The sequence below is a fragment of the Thunnus thynnus genome, chromosome 8, assembly GCF_963924715.1.
Source record: "Thunnus thynnus chromosome 8, fThuThy2.1, whole genome shotgun sequence".
In the NCBI taxonomy this organism is placed as follows: Eukaryota; Metazoa; Chordata; class Actinopteri; order Scombriformes; family Scombridae; genus Thunnus; species Thunnus thynnus.
Window position 1 is genome coordinate 33,915,820 of NC_089524.1, and position 18,438 is coordinate 33,934,257.

General features: G+C 38.9%; 1 protein-coding gene across 8 annotated transcripts in view; it reads left to right on the forward strand.

Annotated features, from left to right (window-relative positions):
- The window catches only part of ptprfa (protein tyrosine phosphatase receptor type Fa), a 391,566-nt gene that overhangs the window by 299,753 nt on the left and 73,375 nt on the right, over window positions 1–18,438 (forward strand). For 4 of the 8 annotated variants that reach the window (XM_067598003.1, XM_067598002.1, XM_067598006.1 and 1 more), the window contains 6 exons: window positions 1,585–1,702; window positions 2,867–3,448; window positions 4,794–4,903; window positions 6,820–7,076; window positions 9,406–9,487; window positions 16,663–16,875. In XM_067598003.1, coding sequence (XP_067454104.1) covers window positions 1,585–1,702; window positions 2,867–3,448; window positions 4,794–4,903; window positions 6,820–7,076; window positions 9,406–9,487; window positions 16,663–16,875 — 1,362 coding nt within the window. The remainder of the gene's footprint in view (window positions 1–1,584; window positions 1,703–2,866; window positions 3,449–4,793; window positions 4,904–6,819; window positions 7,077–9,405; window positions 9,488–16,662; window positions 16,876–18,438) is intronic. The other 4 variants (XM_067598004.1, XM_067598007.1, XM_067598009.1 and 1 more) reach the window with 1 other exon arrangement.

The window sequence follows — 18,438 nt, forward strand, 5'->3', positions numbered from 1 at the left end:
CAAGAGATATGCAAAGGACATACACACAGACATACAGACAGAGATTCCTTCCTTTGGTAGATAGATGGGTGGGCATAATAATATATGTTTCTATTAGAATACATTGGCATACACACAAGCTTTTCAGTATTTGTAACCTTGTCGTCCTTGCTGAACCACAATATGAGCCGGCAGCTATGTTTTCATTGCAAAAAATATTTATTTACGTGCATGGTATTGAGTTATTTCCTATGTCGCATCTCACATGTGTTTTCATGACAAAACGTAGTTCTGAGACCAGACAGACTCATCATGGATTCCAACTGTTGCTGATTAGTCATGTAGTGTGCAAACCACAATGACTTCAAGACTCCTGATTACAAGACAGAAAGTTGTGTAGTTGTGTGAACAGTACAGTGATCTGTTTGAAAGTCATGTAATCATCTCCGTGGCGCAGCAAGCCCTGGGCTGTAGGGGGAGGCAGCAGGTTGATGGGTAAATAAAACCTGCTGGGCTCTCTGCTGGAACTATCAAACCCCCCCCCACCACCACCACCACCACACGTGCACACACACACACACACACACATACACCTCCACCACCTTCCTGCTTCCATTTTTCTTTCATCACAGGCTGCTTCATCTCTGCTGTTCCTCTCCACTCATCACTCATTTGCAGCACTAGAAAGGAATCCTCTGCTATTTCAGAGCAGAAGGGCCTTTTCCCCCTAATGGACTCCCAGCAGCTGACACACTGTACGTGTTTCTGTATTATCAAGGCTTTTTGAACAGTGGAGGAGCATGTATGAACACGTATTCTCACTCTCTGTGTGGGCAGAAATATTCCTGAGGGGAAATATGAAGTTTGCTATGTCTCTCATAACTGTCTGATTTTGCTGTTTTTTTATGTTCAGTATGTCTTCATACACTAACGTGTATGTGTATTATGTGGATAATTAGCATTAAATGACCAGTTCATCAGGCACACTTGTACCATCAACTGATCTAAAGAATTTCTGGTTTATTATAACTTGAATATTATTTTCTAGAATTTCTTGCTTTACTCACAGAAAATTGAGAATTTTAACTGTAGGTGCTGAGTACATTATTCTATAAATAGTATCTTTGTAGCCAGTAACAGGTCAGGAGGATTCATAAAGCACATCTGTTCCTTATCTACTCCCAGGAGCTGATAACCTGAAGTGCAATCTTTTCTGTTTGTGTTAATTGTCAATATTCCAGTGAGCTTACACACCATCTTGCAGTATAGTGAGGAACTATGAACTCCATCAAGGTTTTCATCTGAATGCACATCAGGTTTACATTCATGACCCTTACTTGACTTTTTCCTCAAAAGAGCAATTTAAATGCAATTGGAGTGTCGAAAATGTGAAGCTGATGCATGTGTACCTGACTTGTCTAATGTGCCTGGTACAGTAAACTGTCTGACAGCATGCCAATTCAGCTGAGGCTGTTGTTTGAACCTGAATGTTGTTGCCCTTTCCTCTCTTGTCTTTGGGTTCATCTTCCCCTCTGTCTCCTTTGTCTTTTTTTATCTCTCTCTTCCCCTCCTTCCCTTCTCCTTTTCTGTCCCTCTACCACGCAGGAGGCCATCATTACAGGTCTGCTCCCAGAGACCAGCTACTCTGTGACTGTGGCAGCGTATACCACCAAGGGCGATGGAGCTCGCAGCAAGGCCAAGGTGGTCACCACCACAGGAGCAGGTGTGTGAGGTGTATAGATTTATGTGTTGCACTGACTTTACCTATAGGGCATCACATTTTTAAATGTACATGATTTACAAATTTCCCTTGACAACTGTCACCTTCTTTGACAATGCCAAAATCACACATTCTGTGAACAGCAGAGACAAATCTATAGACACTGACATCTATGGATGCCTGGAAACAAAGGAGAGAAAGACACAACAAAGGTCTAGGCAGGATTTGAACTGGGGATGCTGCAGTTCATGGTCGGCATCTTACACAGTCACTGTTTAAAAATGAAAGCATTAATTTATTTGCAAATTTGGCACACTTGGGGTTTTGCTGGTACAGCCTTTCTTGGTCTGGTATGACAGTAGCTTATAGTGGCTAATGTTAGCAGACTTTATCCAGATATTGCTGTCACCATCAAAATTCCTTTTCTCACTGCCTTTAAAAATTACCCATAATAGCATTTTCTGATGTGATACCCCATTTGACAGGACAACATTGTTTGACAGACCCTTTTAATGATAGTTGATATGTGTGACCATTTTCTGATCTGTCATCAATGCATTTAAAATTTGGTTAGGTTAGGTTACCCTTCCCCAAAATTTGTTAACGTTGAGGAGCTATCATGGTCATGGTTAAAGGAAAACTATGATTTATTACAACTTCTATCTTTTTTGCTGACATCTCAGAATGCTATAACATCGCTAAGAATAGGTCCAAGCCAAACGATCAAACGAGTTGTGAACAAAACGACAACTTAAATTGGTTTCGAGAAGAAAACAAAAGCAAGCGTTATAACTACAACCCATACTGTCTATCATAGCCATCCATTACAGTTTACAGACTGACTTCCTGCTTCAACTTCAACCCACCATACCACTCCTAATTGTGTTCGCAGTTTTCATTTGGTTTCATATGGTTTGCATTTGCTCACACCCAAATAGAGATAATGTTATAATAAGAAAATCAGCCTAAATATACTGGATCTCTGAGTTTGAAAGAGGGCCTAAAAACCTCTTATGAAAGCTGACCCAGACAGCAGTTGCATAGAACCTTAAAAAGGAATTCAATGTGTTTGGGTTTTTCCGTGTTTCATGAATTTAGCAGTGGGGTTTTTTCAGAAATCAAGTCTTTAAGACCTGGGAGTAGTAAAGAATGTTTCTGGTCTTTCAGTGCCTGGCAAGCCCACTATGATGATCAGCACCACGATAGGGAACACTGCCCTGATCCAGTGGCAGCCCCCTAAAGAGATGGTGGGGGAGCATGTAGGATACCAGCTACAGTACAAGAGAGCAGAGGAGGAAGCTTTTACCATCAAAGACTTTAGAAAGACAGATGATCATTTCACAGTCACTGGCCTCCACAAGGGAGCCACCTACATCTTCAAACTTTGTGCCAAAAACCGAGCTGGCAATGGGGAAGAATATGTTAAGGAGATCAGCACCCCTGAAGACATCCCTACCAGTTACCCGCAGAATCTGAGTGTGGTAGGCCTGACCGCCACCTCCACCAAACTGGCTTGGGACCCACCTCCTCTGCCTGAAAGGAATGGGAAAATTGTCAAGTATGTGGTGGTGTATCGAGATATAAACAGCCAGCACAACATCACCAACATTACCACAGAAACACAAATGACTGTCCAGGGTTTGCAGCCTGACACCACCTATGACATCAGAGTTCAAGCTTTCACCAGCAAGGGGGGAGGACCCATCAGCCCCAGCATCCAGAGCAGGACCATGTCCACCGCCATGCCAGGTGAGGACCACAGGCTATCTATCAGCATTGTATTGGGCTTGTGGGCAGCTAACTGTGACATTAGCACTGTATATTACTCCATGATTTGGACGTTTTGTCTTTCTGTTGCAAACCTAAACATATTTTACATGTCATCCAGCAGCAGGTTGCATCTTCATTCAGTATATGTCCATAGTTTGCAAAACCAGTATTTAAATTCTATATTTCCACAGATTTTTTTTTAGCAATGTAACTACAATTATATCTCCAGTCTTCTCCTCTTTAATTATGTGAGCTTGCATTTATTATTGGATTGATATTGGTCCTGTGTAATCCCAGTATACCCAACATTTCATGCATGAAAAAATGACATTTAAAAAAATGTCATGAAAAAATGATTTACATGTTATATATTATATTATTATATATTAACCCTAACCCAACTGATTTCTATTTTTGTTCATTTTAAATTAATTGGATGGTTTTATTACGAACTTGGAATGTTTCAGCACTCTTACTTTCTTGGGCAAATGATTCAGACACCAAAGACAATTTTAGAAACAGGAGAAGTGTTTCCTAACATGACCAACTTGATCAAACAGAACTCAAAATCAATCTTCAACAGTTCAAAATCAGACATCTACCACAATTACCACTACAGTTTTCCTATGTTACTCCATGCCATTCTATGGCATCCTTAGTCAGTTTCTCCTATCATGTTACTTTGATCTCACACAAGCTCTGCAGTAAAGTGCACTCAAATGTAGCATTTGTAGCAATTACCCCCTATGAAAATAAAACATATAACTACTGACACATCCATCCATGATAGTGGTATGTGGCATCAGACACCAGATGAGTCTGAAGTATGCTTGATAATTAAAGCAAGTTTCTAAGAGAACCATAGAATGAAAAATGATACAGTATATCAACATGAAAATGTCAGTCATGTGACTGAAACAAAAAAATAATGTTTTAGGCTTTAAAACCAAAACAGTGAGCTGAAAGACACTAAGATACTTTGTGGAGCTGAGGAAGCTGCAGAGTGGTTGATAGTTCTCTGTTGGTTTCATCACTATGAGTGACTCCTTTCACATTACACATAGTCATTTGATCCAGTGTTAATATGAAAATACTGATTAGTGCATCTGTTAGTCATTGGAATTGGTCAACAAATTATCACAGAAAATAATAAAATCACTACACAGAGACTGATATTGTGTCCTAATAATACAGACTTGATGCTCTCATTTTGATAAATACTAGTGCACACTCTACATGTTCTCTCCTTTTGATTCATTTTCTTTCAACTTTGAATCATCTCAGTCATATCCGCAATTAAATTAACCACCTAATAATCATCCAGACCTTCCCTCAGTGTTCACCAAGAACTTTGGTGTGAGGGCTGTGATGAAAACCTCTGTCCTGCTGACCTGGGACGTGCCAGAAACCTACAAATCCCAAGTGCCTCTCAAGGTAAGTTTAACCCACACTTCCACCAGACAGCAGCTGAATTCAGATGTTACTCTGATAATCTAGAATCAAATAATCAATGTCTGTGAATATAGAGTAGATGGTATCGATCAGGGAAGCAAAACTCTGATATTTCCCTTATGCAGGTCCCATCTCACATGACTATAGACTTTAATGGACCTCTATTAGACTGACTTATGATTACTGGCGAGTGAAGAAAAAGACATCCATGGGTTGTAGTTTTATGATGGATATAGAATTATTGCAATGGAGAAGCTGTATACGCAAACACAAAATGATGTCATTAAGACTATAATGTAACACTTAAAATAGAAATAAAATACTTTTTTTTTACATTTATACTAGATATGTTAAGACACAAACACAAAATACACACTTTAAAAACTTTAGAAAACTTTTTTGTTCTTGTGGCGTCCTTAAAGGAACAGCTGTTCCATGAATCATCCAGAAAATCAATTCTCACCATGTGAAATTCTGCCTATAACTGTACTTTGTGGCTGGCTATTTGTTAAAGGTCTGTCTGCCACTCAGCCTTTGCCACTGTGCAGCTCTGATAATGAGCTAAAGTGCAAAAACAAAAGTTTATGACCATGGATCAGCAACTAAATAATGGTGTACCAATAAATCATACTTTTATTTTTACAGCACCTTGTAGCACAAAACAATTGATTATTTAGGGCTTTCCAAAATCAAAAGCACATAACACAGGAGACAAACCACAACATTCACTGTTTGTTGTATGTCATACCCACACGTCCTGATTTTGCCAAGGCATTGGCAGCAGGGCTCTCTGTGATGACATCACAAACATTGATTGGCTCAGGCAGTTGTCCTAGGACTATCATACAAAATGTTGGTCTCAGGACAACAACCACTTGGCAAAATCAGGACATGCCCTCATACCCTTCTCCCAACTCGTTAACTGTCTCCAATATCAAATAAAGGAGAGGACAGTGAGAAAAGTTGAGCTGCAAATAACATAACATTTGTATAATGTATGCAAAATGATATATAATGCAAAAAATACATAGAATACAGAAGATTATGTAATAATTATAATAATAATACATTGTGGTATGAAAGCAAAACTAAGCAACCACAGAATTTTCTGGCATAAACGTGTTTTTATCATTTTTAGAATTCAAAAGCTGTTATTATATTATTGTTGTTATTGTTAGCTACTATTACATTCATCTGCTGATGAGTGAACTGTTGTGAAAGTGGTCTCCTGATCTATATAACCAATGTATAGCCTATGCAACGTCATTTACTAGTCAGTAACTATGGTTCTTTGATACAATAGAATATGAAATTGTAATAATCACAGTGTGGTTGCCAGGTTTGATACCATTGTACCTCTACAGAGACCAATGAAAACCTGTGCTTACTGGCAACCAACAGTATAGCCAGAAATGCTGCATAGAAGTACTGGTTGTATAGGTAAACTGTTGTTTGTCAAGAAATAATTCCAGCACAGAACTCACCTTAACATCATAATTTCATTTAGTCAGGCATTTATGTATGGATAAATGAACAAGATATAACATAATAATTCATGAGCTTTAGATGTGTTTGTAGGTGCATATTTTCCCTTTACACAGAACCAGTCTAGTTTGCAGATATGAGAGTGGTATCAACCTGAACATCTAACTCTCAACAAGAAAGCAAATAAGCATGTTCCCAAAATGTTGAACTATTCCTTTAAAGTGAGAGACTATTTAAACAGACAAAAAACAGTTAAAGGATTCACAGGAATCATTACGTTTTCCAGGGTTTTGGTTTCTTCACGGTGTAAAGGTTACCTAAATGTAATTTGTAAAGAGGAAGTGTAGAACAGATTATGTAATCAATCAAACTCTTTGAGTGCTTACCAGTAAGAAACTGCTTCCTGGCTTCAGATCCTGTACAACCAGCAGAGTGTGGAGGTTCAAGGCAACCTGAAGAGAAAGCTGATCACACAGCTGCAGCCGGATACTGATTACTCTTTTGTACTGATGAGCCGGGGGAACAGTGCCGGAGGACTTCAGCAGCAGGTTTCCATCCGAACCGCTCCAGACCTGCTGAAGATGAAACCTGCCCAACACCAACATGATGTGGAGGAGGGTGGTAAAGTGACCATCAGTCTGCCCAGGGTCCCTGCTGGAGCCCCCGTCAGGTCTGTGCTGTCTGATTGACTAAGGGGCCACCATGCTGTAAAAATATGATCGATTCATGATTTTAGTAAATGGCTCTGAAAGAACCTCTTTGTCTTCTGTCCTCCCTTTCAGTTTGGTTGTACGGTTCTTCTCAGTAGTTGAGGCTAACTTTGTATGTAAGCAAACAGTAGCTGTAATAATTAGAAGCATGTGAATACATAAGTATTCAGCTGAATTCTTAATGTTGACCTTAATGCTGACATTTAAAAACTACTTAAGCAGTTCTTAATCTATTGAAATATTTTACTTTGAAAACCATCTATGTTAATGTATGTGGTTAGAATCCCCACAGAATATTGAATATATTGAAATTTAATATCAAGTGGTGCAATTTCAAATACTTGATGTTAAGAGTGTCTTTATATATTTTAAGGGTTCACAAATGCAGATAGAAAATCAAAGTGTTAAGTATTCAAAATATTAGACCAAAGTTCAAGATGAAAAATTCAACAATGACTTGAAGGAAGCTAAAACACTCTGTAGAGCTGAGAGGAACTGCAGAGTCAGATGATACTTCACTGAGCAACAGCTTCAACAGCACACATCATTTGATCCATTGTTAATATAACAAGACTAAGAGTCAACAGCCATGCTAGTGGCTCTGTGAGGCAGTACTACAGCGGTGTCACAATGACAATGCTAACATGCTGATGTTTAGCTGGTAGGATGTTAACCATGTTCATCATCTTAGCGTGTTAGCAGATTAACATTTGTTGATAAGCAATAAATACAGCTGAAGCTGATTAGAATGTCATTAGTTTTGCAAGTATTTGGTCATAAACCAGAATACTGGCATTATTATGGTGCTGAATAGAAAGTTAAGGGATCACCAAAGAGATTACAATTCATTCTATGGGGGTTGTGAATGTACCAAATTTTATGGCAAACCATTCAATTCACTAAAAACTAACCTTGTGGTGGAGCTAAAGGGGAAGTCAGGTCATCAATCATTAGGGAACATGGATGTCTGTGTGCAGTTTCATGGCAATCCATGTAATAGTTGTTGGACCACAACAACCCCAAAGTGGTGGACTGACCAACTGACATACTGCCATCCTCAGCTGGTGTTGCTAAAAATATTGATTAGTAGAGCTTTTAAGTACAGTTAAGTTAGTTGCATTCAATAACTATATTGTGCCAAAGTTTTCCAGTTAATGTCTCATTTGTGACATTTGTTTGTAACTGAGGTACTAATAAGAATACTGTTCTAATATCAAAGTATTGTTTACATTGGGTTGATCTGTCCATCCATGCAACAACATAATATTCAGAATCTCCTCACATCTCCACTGTCTGGGTTGTCACCTTAAACAGAGGAGAGAGCTGAGCTGAAAATGTCAGCTGCTATATTGTGTGTACCATGCTATTCTCATATTATTCAGTGTATGAGCAGTTTGAGGACCTCAAAAAGTCTCCCCTCTCAGCAGTCCCATGAGGCTGAGTCAAGTGAGGATACACAAAGATGCACATAGATGATTGTTTTTGTGTTAAATCAATAGCACAGACACAAGCTAGTCTGCAGGGGGTAATTTCAACAGCCAATACAAGCCTGGTTTATGTACTTCTTGTCCTGTTCTGGCCAGTTCTTAACCAGCCAGTTATGCGCTGCAGCCAAGTCCTTACAGGTCAGAATAGTTTTTAAGAACAAACAAAACCTTCAGTCCAACCAACAACACCATGATTACACCCTATAAGCACATGACCATATTAACAATAAGCACAGTGCAGCTCCAGTGCTCTCTCCTGATAACAGAATGCAATTTATTTAAGAGTTGAGCTTTAAAACCACATTAATCAGCAAAGAGAATCCCACTGCAAAGGCTGCAATTCATTAGAAGGTTATTTTTTATTATTACCCAGCTCGATCAAGAAGGACAGGCACTGTGAATTACTTGGACTTAATTGTGTTTCAAGTGTTTGTTTCTCTAAAGAAATCGCCCACAAGTAAGAAGCCATAATAAGAGAAGTTGGGCTGATGGAAAAAAAAGAAAAAAAATATGATGTGTATATGAATGCCCAGCACAGACTTTGTCATTACACAGTGAATTAAATCTGGGCACATATCAGTCTTATCCCATTGCTGTTTAGGAGAGGAGAAGAGGGGATGTGAATGTAAAAAGTTTGGAACAAATATTAAGAAAAGGCCTTTGACATGCTCCGTCCACACACCAACAGTGGATGACTGAATTGAACCAGAATTTAATTCAAGGTAAAGCTCTGTGGGTTTGATGTGTATGTATACACAGTATATGGGTGTGTAATGCAGTCATGTTTCTGTATTTGATACAGGTGGTACTACATAGTGGTTGTCCCTGTCACCCCAGCTTCTTTGAGGAGATGGGAGAACCCTGAAGACATGGACATACATGAGGTGGGTGGATGTGTACTTGTATTTATCATGTCAAGGAGACAAATGTCTGTGCACACAGTCACTTTGGAGGGGCATTTTGAGGGGCATTCCTGTTGGTTGTAATGGTTATAGTTAAAGGTACTCTGTGAAGTTTTCTTCTAAACAAACACACTGTTTACATTCAGTGTGTCTCACCAGAACACACTGAGAACTCATTCAAGAACAACTTGTAGAAACAATACTAAGAATTTTCTCTTTTCTCATAATATAAAGTTCTTTTTACTTTTGGGTGACATTTGATAATGATAAATAAATAAATAATGAATAAACCTCATGAACACACACCTATTCATCAACAGGTGGCATTTATCAGTTTAATACAAGTGATTTACAACAATTTTGTGCAGTTAAGAGGATTGTACAAGTAAAACTGATGAAGAAGAGAAGTAATATAAAAATCTAAAAGTCAAAGATTACAGAAAAACAGAATGCTACTTGTTTTAGCATTCTTTGGCTGTTTATTTTTTTTATTTATATAGTATAATAAGTTGTGAGTACAAAGAGAAAAGTATGTCAAACACTGGCTAGGTCAGGGAATCATCAAATATTAAGATTTATCCTTTGGAGACCATGAATTTATAGAAGAAATTTCATGACAATCAAATTATTTGTTTTTGATATATGAAGTCATGTAAAAACATGATCATTAAGGAGAAATTATGTGACCCCATGCCGTACACAAAAAAGGTCATGGGATCACCAAGACAATCATGAATCATTCCCTTTGGACAGTGAATATACATATCAAATTTCAGGACATTCAACAATAGTCAAGATCTCGCCATTTATGGCCTATGTCATTAATTTTGAGATCTTTCAAGATCTTCAAAATGAGGTCAGAGTATTTGTAACTTTATTATCAACATGCAAAAAATACATATATAATGTTTCACATGGAGTACCAGTCAAAAGTTTGGACACACCTTTGCATTCATTTGAAGCAATCTTATTCACTGATCATTCAGTGACTGACCTACATTTCTAAAACAACTCTTAACCCCCTCACACAAGTTTATTCTAGTTTCAGTAATCAGTTTGCATCACAACAGTTTTAAACCACCTTTTTGGATTATGTTCGTCTTCGCTCTGCAGGGGTGGAAGATTAAGGCCATATTCAGACCAAATCAGGTGGTGTGGCGAAAAATGGGGGTGAATGGGGGTAGTGCAGTTCGGCTGTTTGGCCGCTGTGGCGCCGTACTGGACTGTGGCCGGAAAGTTGAGCCAGAGTCAACTTTTGGAGAAACGCAACCCGACGTCACTGTGGCTGAAGGCTGCGGTTGGCCAATCACAGCCAGAGATCAGACTGATCAGAGCTGTAAACTCTGCCATGAGGGAGTACAAAGACGTTAATAGGACGAGGGGAGAACATTTCTTTTCGCTTGATAACGTTAAAAGTAAAGTTAGACTTTGCTGTCTGCTTCCCGACTCATTTTTAAAAAGACGAGAGAAAAAAGAGAGAGAGAGAGAGCAGCTGTGGTCGAGCAAGTTAGAGAGTGAATGAAGAGAGGATGCGCTGTTAGCGAGAAAGCCGGTTGAATCAGATCAATAAAATGTTATTTTCTGATTGTGTCACAGCAGTTACATTCTAGAGCACAAATAAACACACCCACAACCCCACACACCTCTGCTTCATTTGGTCTGAACACAGCCTAAGTGCTAAATCATGCCTGCCACTGAAATGTAAAACAGAACCACTAAGGAATTCAATGTATCACCAAAATCATTAAGTTTCACTATGTACTGGCAGCTGCTCTAAATAAGGGCTATCATTCACTTTTCCTGCAATTGTGCTTGATTACCAGGTGTCAGTAAGAATCCATCAGCCATAGTTTAGCCCATACATAAAACAGATAAAAGTGCAAGCGCAAAGCAAAAGAAAGAAGTTTATATATAAATAAGTAACAAATAAAAGACATAAGCTCACATAAAGCAGGTGAAATTTAAGTAAAACAAATAACCACGTATTGTATATAAACAAAGAAGATGCAAATTAAAGAAATAAGCTCACATAAGGGAGATAGAATGCCAGTAAAAGAGAAAACCTTAATATAAAACAGATAAAAGTGCAAAATAGAGAAATAGAAAGTCCATATAGAAATACTAAACATCAAATACAAGCAAATTAAAATTAAAAATTAAATTAAATAAAATACCATGCACCAAAAAATAATAATATAAAGAGGAAATATAAATGTGATACAATAATGAAAAAAGAAAACATTGTTAAGTGTAGGCCATCTTGTAAAAGTCAGTTTTGAGGAGGCACTTCAAAGCTGCAGTGGAGTCTGCCGATCTCACACTGAGGGGGAGGCTATTCCAACACTGAAGGGCTGTAACCAAAAATACCCATCACCCTGGGTTTTCAGCCTGGTCAGTGGAACAGCTAAAAGTTTTTGATCAGCAGATCTTAGAGGCATGGCTGGGCTGTAAGGGGTTAAATGTATTCTGAAAATAATAAACAAGTGCAGTGATGCTAAAATTGGAGTGATATGACAGGACCTTCTAGATTTAGTTAATAATTTGGCTGCTGAGGTCTGGATAAATCGCAATTGTGAGACTGAGTGGGAGTTTAAACAGGTAAAAAGAAATTTACAGTAGTATAGGCATGATGTTATAAAAGTATGTATAACTTTTTCTGTGACATTAAAATTAAGCATGTGTCTAATCTTGGAAATGTTTCTTAATTAATAAAAACATACTTGGATTATATTCCTGATATCTTGCTCAAAGGATAAGTGGCTATCACGCTACCCCAAGGTTCTTTGCCACAGACTCAACATTGGTATTACTAAATTGTAGGAAGTTAGCTGCCATCCAGTCCTTGACATTGGTTAAACAGGAATGCAGTATGGTTAGATTGTTCAGTTCATGTGGTTTAAATGAGAGGTATAACTGTGTATCATCAGCATAACAGTGAAAACGGATGTTTGCCAAATGATATGTCAAAGGGGTAACATGTACAGTGAGAATAATATTGTTCCCACAATAGATTGTTGGGGCAGTCAGGTGATGCTAGCCGTTGATGATTTGAAATCATGGATAGAGACAAAAAATGTTTTTCCAGGTAAGAGGAGAGCCTCTTCAGTGCAGCTCCAGTGAATCCTGCCCATTTCCTCAGTCTCTCAATAAGAATTTTGTGCTCTGTGGTGTCAAAGGCTGCACTTAGGTCCAGCACTAGGACAGAGCAGTGTCCAGGGTCTGCAGACGTTAATAAGTCATTTGTCAAATGAAGGAGAGTTGTTTCAGTACTGTATAGCTTTTGAAAACCTCTCTAGACTTTTCAGAGATGTTATTGTTCCTTAGTACCTAAGTTGTGTCAAGACACCTTTGTGTCATATGTGTGAGAAGGTCCTGTAGTGATATGGGAATAAAACAATTCAATAATTCCAGGTAAGGGCTGGTGACATCCACATATGTCATAGGAGGAGTCATATGTGCTCTAATGTTATTAATCTTATTAATAAAGAAAGTAAGGAACTTTTCACACTCTGCTGAAGATGAGGCGGTTGCGGTTGTCTGTGGGTGATTTAGGTTATTGATGTTACTGAATAAAGTGAGAGGATTAAGGTGATTAGCAGAGATTAATTGTGAAAAGTATTGGCTTTGTAGACATATATCTCTTCTGATTTATTATTGTCAATATTTTGTTAACTGTTGTGGCTTGGTAGGCAGTTATCACCTTTGTTGTTTGGGAAATGCACCAGCGATTAAGACATGTCTAATATGATGTAATGTAAGAAAAAGAGTGAGAGTACAGTCAGATCAAACACAGGGAGCTGCCTGGTGCCATCCACACCTCCCACCAGAATGAATTCACTCCATCCTCTTGTCAATCCTAATTCAGTTTACTGCTTCCTTTCATGGTTGTTTCATTTGAGTTTAACAAGGGAAGTAGATCAGTGCATGAGCTGCATCTGCGCTGGACTTTGATGATGATTGTCTGTACTTAGCCTTTAGTTTAAATGAATATGGGACAGATCTCAGGTGACACAGATTCAGCCAGAGACACTTGCGTTAAGGAATTGACCATTTGACATGAGAGGCTCTATTGTTTGAGAGAGCTCTCATAGAACCCAAGGGTCTGCTGGGAAGACTAATCCCCCTTAATAAAGAATCAACAATATCAGAATTGTAGCACACAAGCAGGAGGTTGTGGTGGTCGAGGGAGCTAAAGCAACAAATCCTGTTGACACAAACATATCAGCAATAGTAGAACTGTCCAGCACCAAGCAGAGAGAAGTGTCAGGTTAAGAAAGCCCACTCTGTGCACTTGTACAAGTTATTCAAAATTCAATATATGGGTTACTCCTAGACCTACGGTGTGGAACTTCTACATATAAATGAGCACTTGTTACATTCAAGCCCTTGCCAAATGAGTTCACACAATGCTGATTAAGCCTATCACTACATCTCTCCGTATTTCACAGTATACAGAGTTTTTAATTCTCATGTCGGGGGTGACATTCCTGCACTGGCCGTTTGGCTGTTAATCATGCAGCTCTTCTAGACTTTCCAATTGTTATCAGACCAAATGGATCAAATCCTGATCATGAGAGTTGTCTGACGCTCAAAATAATTTATTCACTGTTTTACAGCCACAACAGTAGGTTATGTGGTGTACTGGCCATCGGGCATATTGGGATAAATCCCTGTGGGCCTGTGGACCATAAAAAAATATTCTTTGGGCCGGCAGATCGTCAAAACATATCTGTTTTTACCAGCCCTCTCTGTGTGCCTGTTACTCAGGATGTGCATGTGCATGCCTGTGTCAGGCCATCACAGCCAAGCACCCCCTTTACTCTCACTGCCAGAAGGGGGAGACAAAATTCCTGCACTCAAGCTTTAATCTCAGGTCTGCTGCTTAGCAGTCAGTCTCTTTCTGTTGTGTATTGCCCTCTGCAGAAAAATGTTCCAGCAAAGTAAATGTTCCAGTTCTTCAATATGATGAACCATAGAGGATATTGAGTAAAGAGGTCTGAAACAGAAGCATTCTGTTCTGTTTCCTTTTTCTGTAGGCCAAATCTCAAGTCTTTGTAGTTTGGTTGATAAACTGAGTTGCTCTTTTTTACAAATGTCTTTGTTTGAGCTGTCAAGACACTGGAAAAAAAGGTTGCAGATGTGGTCTGTGTGTGATTGAAGCTTCTCCAATGAGTATAGTGACAATTTTCTCTGTATGTCAGTGTCACCTTGAACATTGATGGGTGCCAGGTAAGGCTGACTCTAAGATGATATAAAGTGGAGATAGGAAGCAGGTGGTGGAGAAAGATGTCTCAAACACTCACACACACAGGCACACATACTTGGACAGAATAAGGAACAGCAGAGCCTCTCTAATGAAGCCATGACCCGCTGTACTCCCCTTGAATGTCACCGTAGGCCTTCAAACGTAGGAAATTCAGTCCTCTCTAATCATAAAGTCTCTGGTATCCTCCTACATGCACCTTTCTTAGAATGAGGATGATCCAGTTTTATACATTTCTTCACACTAGAATAAGTTGTAGTAATCTTCCATCAAAAGGCTGCTAACTGAAAATAAATACCCTTAAACTACTATTTTATCAAACAATCAATCAATCGATCGATCAATCAGTCTTTATTTGTATAGCACTTTTCATACAATAGCCCCCCCACCCCACCTCCAGTCCCCATCGTCACACAAAGCGATAAATGACTTTGTAATTAATAAAGCACTCAAAAAACAGGAACTGAGGAAACACTATCATAAATCTCATCAATTTGCAATGAGGAAACACCAGAGGCAGGATTAGAAATAGATAAAAACTCAATATAGCAAAATAAGGTAATAACAGAAAAGTGAGGTATGAAAAAAATTTAAATAACAGAAAATAAAATACAAAATAATAATAGAATAATAATTTATTTGAATCAAAGATATTGAATCAGGGTTTATCAATTAAACCAATATGATTGTCAGGTTTACAGCTCAGTCAGTACAGTAAGGTAGGAATGGAACTAGTTCATATGAGGTGAAGGCAGTGTTCATTGTGTTATGATTCAAAGAAGGGGTGACAATCTGTTAAATATGGATATTACAATGAACATTTTCACACAGTCTCTCACAGAAGGTATTCATGTTGTTTCACTTGTTAGTACACATCAAAAGTGATAGATGTAGTTGTGTAGAGAATGAAAGAAGAGAGTTGGAGAGAGGTTTCTTCTTTCTCACTTTCTCACCTCCACACACCTAGGAGATCACTGCATATAGTTGATGTGAATATCAGATTGATACAGCCCCCCCCCCCCCCCCCCCCACACAGTCCCGAATTCCGATGTTGGAAAGGTGTCGGGGAGGGGGTTTCCGAAGCTGTTCGATAATCTGACAAGCACTTCTTATGAAGCATACTGTCAGCTTAAACTGTTGAATCTTTAATGCATTTACGTTTATGTGTGTCCATGGACCTTTTCCATTAGTGCAATAGTTAGTACACCCAAACACAGTATGCTGATGGAAGGTCGAGACTCGTAGTGGGGGAGCTGTCTTATCAGTCCATTGGCTGGATAAAGTCCCCTGTTCCTGTGTTCAAACAAAGGAGAGAGAATGGTTAATAAAAGGGGTTAGGGTAGGAGGGACTTGCAAACTGAGACAAGAAGGGAGAGGAATGGATAAGGTGTGCCTAAATACTCTATTGTGCAGAAATGGGATGTGCACGTGTGGTCTTTGTTCCTGAACTTTGTTTATCAATCTATAAACTTCATTACATTGCAGAGGGGACCTATTATAGTTTATTTCAATTACAAATTAGACTGGGCTGATCCTTAAATAGGGAATTATATCTACATATCAAATCATGAGATTAGAAATACTTAATATTCACAAACATACTATTGAATCAATCAGCACATACAGTCATACTTTTCTGTCAAGATGAGAGTTGAGGGGAATTTCTGTCATCTGACAATCCCTATATACATCATCTGGTTTATGTGGTTATAATATACAGTATGTTTGTTGTTTCAATATAGATTCAGAAAATGTATAATATGTGGGACTATTTTCACAGGCTGGAGCTTTGATTAAAGGGTATACAGTTTTTAAGAGTTTATTATGTTCCACAGTAATACCACCTCATGGTCTGCCTGTTCCAAAGTGTCTTGTTCTGTCGTCTTCCTGGCAGCTCCTGGAGGCCGGTGCTGACAGAAGTCTGCAGAGAAAGAAGAGACAGAGCCAGGACTTCCTGCAGCCCTATATTGCTGCCAAGCTGGACGCTCTGCCTGATGTCTTCACTCTTGGTGACGAGAAGAAATACAATGGCTACTACAACAAACCCCTCCCAGGGCAGCAGCAGTACCGCTGCTTTGTCCTGGCTGACCTGACGGACCACGAGTCTGTGAGTGCCATTTACTTGTTTACTGACCTCTTTGTATTTAGAAGGGTATGATGTGCAGCACCTTCAATACATTTTAAAGCTTCAGTTGTCTGGCAGCATGGTAGCTCAGGGATTGGGCCCTGCTCCATGTGGTTTTGGGGTTTTGGGATGATACCATCATTGCGAGATATATATTTATATATATGTAAAGGCTTCACTAGGCAAGATGTCTGTTTAGAAAAAATGATATGAAACTTAATCACCAAGAGTGTGCTGAGTGCAAAAGACTAATTATGTATTGGCATGGACAGTACCTATAGTCATCTTGAATATTAGCTAGCAAACAAGAACAAAAATGGTGCATATATTTATACAAAACAATCAATTTGAGGTATTGTACCTCATAATAGATTGCACTTATGTTTTTTTTCTACTTGCTATTTGTTTGCCTTTTATTGAGCTGTAACTGATCTCTCTTGCCTATACATCTTCAGGGACAGGGACGGTCAACTTTAGGCTATACTTTTTTTCACTCCCTTTGATTTATCTATCTTTATAATCTAATTATTTTCATGTTCCTATGATCTAATTTTATATTTATCTACTGAGATGTTTTGTACTCATTTGTACTCTTTCACTGCTCAGGTGAACCAGTTTTATGGTTTTAAGCAGGCGCAGACAGTTTGGTCTGTTTGTTTGCAGTGAAGTCCAGTTTTATTTCTAGCACAGCACAGTGTCAGTCAAGCCTACAGTTACAGATAGCAGCCAAGTACAGACAGAAGGCAGGCAGATGCCTACAAAAAAATTTGATCTTAAGTGACAGAATATTCAAGACAATCCTGCTCCTACTAGCTCTGAATGAAGCTCTTTTGCTAGCTATGGAGTTTTCAGGGGGAACATTATCAAAGCTGGGTGTGGGGGTTCCTCCTCTGGCTGCTGGCTGCTAACAGCACTGTAGGAGTGAGCAGCACCATCACATGTGGTCACTTCAGCTGTTGCACAGGTAACTCTCTCACCCTCTCTGCCTCTGCTCCATCATTTTCACTAGTTATGCTGCCAGCTACCAAGACAAACTGAATGACAATTTAATGTTACTTCACCTCATGTGACAGTTGATTCCAGTGCAGAGAAGGTAACGGGAGGTGCCAAATACAGCAAACAGACAATAGTATTTATGCCAAACATCTGGTAATTTCTAGGTAGGGCTATTGTAATTCTAGCGCGGCATGGACACATTAACCATGAATTGGCCTTAACAGTACCACAGTTTGTATTGTTGTTGTTTTTGTACTGGACTGCATTATATATGTACATGTGTTCTTGTTATTTCTCCAATCTATAATGTTTTGGTGCCCTTGATCAATAGTGCCTTGGCAGAACCAAGCTCTGGTAATAATACAAATGGATTTCCAGAAGGGATCTGACCATCCTGCCAACCTAGCATAGATTTTTTAAGTCATGCAATCCTTCTGCACTCCTATAAATATACAGGCCCCAGTTAGCTTTTATAGTGAGATGATGGCAAAGTTGAGCAGACTGGATTAAGCTGTAAGTTACAATCTGACTTGTATGCAGCAGTGCAGT